Source organism: Vanacampus margaritifer, chromosome 1 (genome assembly GCF_051991255.1).
Source record: "Vanacampus margaritifer isolate UIUO_Vmar chromosome 1, RoL_Vmar_1.0, whole genome shotgun sequence".
NCBI lineage: Eukaryota > Metazoa > Chordata > Actinopteri > Syngnathiformes > Syngnathidae > Vanacampus > Vanacampus margaritifer.
This window is the reverse complement of record NC_135432.1, coordinates 39735804-39741803: the sequence shown is the minus strand read 5'-3', so window position 1 is coordinate 39741803 and position 6000 is coordinate 39735804. Positions and strand designations below refer to the sequence as shown.

The 6000-nt window shown below is 40.2% G+C and overlaps 1 protein-coding gene across 2 annotated transcripts in view; it reads left to right on the top strand.

The window, feature by feature from the left end:
* Positions 1 to 4105: 4105 nt before the first annotated feature.
* The window catches only part of LOC144040693 (uncharacterized), an 88471-nt gene continuing 86576 nt past the window's right edge, over positions 4106 to 6000 (top strand). For both annotated transcript variants that reach the window (XR_013289797.1, XM_077555094.1), the window contains exon 1: positions 4106 to 5860. Coding sequence is in view for 1 of the 2 variants with exons in the window: in XM_077555094.1 (XP_077411220.1) it covers positions 5780 to 5860 (81 nt within the window). In the remaining variant the exon portion in view is untranslated. The remainder of the gene's footprint in view (positions 5861 to 6000) is intronic.

The following is a 6000-nucleotide window of genomic DNA, read 5'->3' as shown; positions in this document are numbered from 1 at the left end:
AGTACAGGTAGTCCTCTAGTTACAAACATCCGTCTTACGAAGTGCGTGCCACATCATACATCATACAGTATTGTACTGTATGTTACAGTACTTGTATGCAAGGTTGGACAGTAAGGAGGGAGAGACTGATCTATACAGGTTGGCAAGACAGACAGAGATGGGAAGGACGTGCAGCAAGTTAGGGTAATAAAGGATAGGGATGGAAGTGTGCTGACAGATGCCAGTAGTGTGACGAGAAGATGGAGTACTTTGAGAGTTGATGAATGAGGAAAATGAGGGAGAACGAAGAGCAGAAGAGGTGAATGTTGTGGACCAGGAAGTAGCAAATATTAGTAAGGACGAAGTGAGAAGAGCATTGAAGAGGATGAAGAGTGGAAAGGCACTCGGTCCTGATGATATAGTATAGCAGTAGAATTCCTGACTGGCTTGTTCAACAGGATCTTAGATAGGGAAAAGATGCTTGGGGAATGAAGAAGTGTACTTCGGCCCATTTTTAAGAACAAGTGAGACATGCAGAGTTGTGGCAACTACAGGGGAATAAAGCTGATGAGACACACATTGAAGGAAGAAGGAGCTGGATTATGTCTTTGTAGATCTGGAGAAAGCTTATGACAGGGTGCTCAGAGAGGAACTGTGGTTTTGTATGAGGAAGTCTGGAGTGGCAGAGAAGTATGTTCAAGTGGTGCAGGACATGTATGAGGAATGTACGACAGTGATGACATGTGTAGATCAAACATAAAGAATAATGTGAATAACCTGCCCCAAACTACAAGTCAGCAAATTTCTTTGTACGAAGCACATGGAGAGTTTTTGCTCTGTGCAATCTTGAACACAACCGACCGCCCGCCCGCCCGCCAATGTGCTTCTTACAAAGAAGTTTGCTGACTTGTAGTTTGGGGCAGGTTATTCACATTATTCTTTGTTTGCGCCACACATGAGAAAAGGAAATCATGATATATTTAAGTAATTTTGTTCCCAGGGCTGTTTGCTGACTACGTATATGTTTCTTCTTCCATAAGCCTCCGCTGGAATAGCACCGGCAAGCCCTGCCTCCAGAACCAAGAAGCACAGGCGGCGAGGCAAAAAGCACCGCAGGGTCCGCACTGAGGAGACCCGGTGAGTACCACCACGTGGACTCTAAATTTATGAATGGTTGCGTGTTCTCTGCACCCATTGGACATGGGCGGTGTTGGGAACGTTACTTAATAAAAGTAATTATTAATAGTTGTGTGAATGCTGAAATTTTATTATTAGAATTCTTTATTATCTTCATTATGCTGTTTAACCTTCTTTATTGTGTGAATGCTGAAGCAGCACTTATGTTGTTTCTAACCTTTATTAGACTTATACTTATTTCAGGTACTTTTTATTCTTCACACTTTTTTGCCTTGCAAAAACTCCCATTTACTGTACATCCGATTTACAACGGATTTTAACTTGCTTAAAAAATTCACGCCTTCCGAGGAATATATCGTCTGATTCCACATTACTGTAATTTCTGGACGATAAACTGCTACTTTTTTCGACCCTGCGGCTAATACGAAGGTGCAGCTTATCCATCAGATCACAAGGGGGCACACTATAAAGAAAGCGCAAGAGCATCAGGCAGAGCAAATCAGTACAGTTAATAGTCTTGTTTTACTGCATACAGGCTAGGTTGTTGACCATTGACAAATGTTGAAACTGGATTTTGAGTTCTCCATGACAAGGGAGATGGTGAGCAACCCTTGATCTGAGCTTGTGCCTGCCTCATTTTCCAAGTAGCTGGACTTTCAAGATCCTACCTCACCGTCGTAGTAGGCCTGTGAACTGCAGTAGGCTTGACTAAACAAGAGTGCACTTTGACTAATCACTTTGACAAACAACTTTGATGTTGATACCACAACACTAAGAACAATTACAATGCCCATTTGAAGTAACAATTATTAAGTCATTATTTTGGGCCCCAGGTTGTAGTGCGCAGGTAAGTTGGGCAGGGATTATAAATATTTTTTGATTTGTTATTGTGTGTGTGTGTGTGTGTGTATACGTGTTCGTGTGTAAATAAATGTTCTTTCCATTTAACACATTCGTGATTCCAGTTGCTTAGTGTATGTGTGTGTGTGCACGTGTGCGTGCGTTGATTTATTGGTTTCAATTCAATTAATTCTTCCTAGAGGTGAACCTAAGAAACCAAACCAGCCCATACATCTGGCAAAATAAATATGTTTTGATTTGTTATTTTTGAACATGATAATGTGTTGCCACTTTAGAATAGGGGTTGAAAAAAGATGAGTTCCCCTGAGACTGGGAGGTCGTTCAATCCCCCGCCGGGTCATACGAAAGACTATAAAAATGAGACCCATTGCCGCCCTGCTTGACACTCAGCATTAAGGGTTGGAATTGGGAGGTTAGATCACCATTTGATTCCCGAGTGCAGCTGCTGCTGCTGCTCACCGCTCCCTCAGGGGATGGGCCAAATGTGAAGAATGAAGTTCGCCCCACTTAGGTGGGTGTGACAATCAGTGAATCTTAATCTTAAATGTTACCAAACGCTTTTACCCATTTAAAAAAAAATAAAAAATCAAAATGTCTAATATGGCCATTTAGGATTTAAGAACACAACTTTAAGTACAATATGAGGTAGATACATTCTTATTATGTGTAAAATAACAAGGTATTAATGGCTTAAAGTTGTGTTCCTAAAATCTAAGCAGCTATGTTTGACATTTTGAGTTGAATGTTTTTGGCTTTGTTTTTTTAATGGGCAAAAGTGTTTTGTAAAATAAATGAAGCCTATGTTCTATTTATTCATTTTATTTATTTATTTATTTTAATGAAAAAGACCTCAATGTGCTATTTAAGGCATATGCCCTTCCTTTAAAAGTGGAGAGTGAATTACAAAGTACCCTTGGTCCAGAATATTGAAAAAGAAGTTAAGAAAGTAAGGCGGGGACCAGCTGTCTAACTCATTTACTGTTACCAGCTAGGCACTTCCTTGCTAATGCTAACAGCTTGCTGCTAGCCACTAGAATAGAATAGAATCAAACTGTATTTTTCATTGTGTACGCAATAAACTTATCAACAATGACATACTTATACACAACAAATAATAAAATAAAATAATAAAATATAAAGTCGATTTAAAAGGGGTCATGCGTAAGTGCATTTATTAACAAGGTTTTATGTATTTAACTGCTTGTGGATAGAAACTATGCAGTAGTCTATTTGTGCGCACGCCCAGTGTCCTTTATCTTCATCCAGAAGGGAGGTAGGTAAACAGCTTGTGGCCAGGGTGTATGGCAGAGGTGGGCAATCTCGGTCCTCGAGGGCCGTAGTCCTCCAGGTTTTGGAGGTTTCTCACTTCCAACACAAGCTGATTCCAATCAACAGGATCGGTATCAGGCTTATGCAGAGCTTGCTGATGAGCTGATCATATATCAGCTGTATTGGAGAAGGGCAACATGCAAAACCTGCAGGACTTCGGCCCTCGATGCCCACCTCTGGTGTATGGGGTCTTTGGAAATGGAGCTGGCCAAAGCTAATGTCGGAGATTTGTGTCATACGATACAGTGACGGCGTAATTAACATGCGATTTCTTAGCGTCCTAAATTAGCGATTGAATTTCAGATAGCGTTGTGTTGATGTTGGTCGCAACTATGTAATGTTGATAATAACTACGATAAATAAATCAGAAACATCGAAAAAGGGACTCAAGTTAGCTATCACGCGACAATGCGGGCCAACTTCAAAGTCTACTAAGGCTATTTAGATTGCCGTCAATGTATTATTTGGAGCGCTTTATTTTGAAGTTAACCTTAGCGTAGGTGGCGTGTTACGCTGAGTATATTTCCAGCTTCCGTTTTCAGATTCAAAATCTCCTAATGCTCTGAAGCACACTCTGCTGAGCCCTCTCTTTTTATTTCTTTAGGGTGGTCCCTGGTTACATGGGTATTGCAACTCTGTTGCTCAATTCAGCATAGTTGGAACACAGTGTACTTGTTTATATGTGTGTGCATGTAAGTGCTGAGTACATGTGTGGTCAAGTTTGCAATCATTTCTTTACAGACAACGGGCATCTGAGCGGACTGGATCAATTGATTCTGCTGGGTTGGATGTTCTTGTAGTCATCATGAGTCATGTTCTGCAGCAAATAGTAAAGAGCTTATTCGTGATAATTAATTGTACAATTTTCCCAACAGTCTGGCATGTCAGAATTTTTGCTCGTCTTGTCGCTTTTTGTGACATGTCCTACGTCTTCGACCTTTTGGTTCCGCAGCATTGACTAATAGTGAGAGGGAGCCAAACGTTAATCACACTCTGACCAGCACGCTCCTTTTTTTGTTTTGTTTTTTTGCTCTGGATAGCTCATGGGACAGGTCCAGACTGATGCAACCTGAAAAAAAATTGAACACCACTGCAGCACTGACACTATAGAGCTCACACACATACAGTACGTGTACAGACGCTCCCCTACTTACGAATATTCGAGTTACGAACAACGGTACATACGAACATGTCTGCGCGTACAGTATGTCGAAAAATGTTCGGAAAGAGATGCTGTAAGTTAGATTTTGTATTGCGCGTAGTGCTTCTTTCCGCCGCTAATACCGACGCTTGGCGCTGTGAGAGCTCATTGGATGCTCAGCAACGTGTCAAGGGGGAGGAGGAAGAAACGCCGGTCCCCATGAAAGAGGAAATAACTTTTGAAGCCGATTCCAGCGACGACGAAGAATCTCTCATGATATAAAATCCTCCTCTTCCTCCTCCTCCATCATCTCCTTAAGCATCGAGTACATCTTCCAAAAGTAAGTTAAACTTCATTTTATTTATCTTATTACGTACATGTACATACTGTGTGTGTCTCTCGCTCTCTCTCTCTAACATACGTAGTACAGTACAGTACTGTACGTATTCTCTCCATTTTATTAAAAGTTTTTTTCAGTACAAACCAATGCTGGTTACTTGTACAAGCCTTAAACATACTTATATAAACCTTCAATATACTTATATAGGCTTTAAACATAAATTATAATACAAAATATAGCACTGAAGCAACTTACGAACAAATTCACCTTACGAACGATCGTCCGGAACGTAACTCGTTCGTAAGGTGGGGAGCGTCTGTACACTCAAAAAACGGTTCCAAGCCCTTCTTTGATGTGACACATTAAAATTCCGTTTGATTTGCTGGAACATTCAACTCATTTGCTACCAAAAACGTATAAAAACATTCTATAATAAATATTGCCATGGTCCCAAAATTGTATTTAAATGTTTTTTTTTTATGCTAGAGCATACAGAAGGCTTTTATGCAGCCTCTGACCTGAAGACGTCGCTTAAAGCAATGGTAGTTATTACAAAAAAATTTCAACAGATTTGTGAATAATGATGAAACATAGCAATATTCTAATGCTAGTCGCTGCAAAACGGAAACAGATACAAGTATACTTTTATTCCTGATGAAAGAAGAGACTAATCTTTCTTTTGGTAGGTTCCATGTTTTTAGAGCAATAGAACACAATATTCTGTGAGCCTTCCAAAATAAGTCAAAATTCTGTAAACCAGCCGAGAGCGAAGGGGGTTGCTTCAGTGAAAATGGCTCGGAGTGAATGAGTTCGATACTGAATATATTTATATTTAATTGCTGTAACACAATACTTTCACCTTTATATTCATGAACTCAAAAACAAAAACTTTTATGTAAACACAAAAAAATAAATGTGTTTCATTTGAATGGGCCCATTATGCATGGGCAAGACATTGCACTCTCAATCTGTTCTTGGAGGTCTCTGCCTCGATGCTGCTCTGGACACTATACAGACCCACGGGAAAGTGCTGTAATTCTACTCCTTGGACGAGGCTGAATTTGGTATCCTTGGTGAGTACTCGGTTTTGTTATATTTTTAAAAAGCTTCCTGTAAAAAACACCGTGAAGTGAGGCAAACTTTACTAGTAGTGAAGTCGGACATTGTGGGCTAGATGGCTACGACACATAAGGGAGAATGAACATGTCTATGG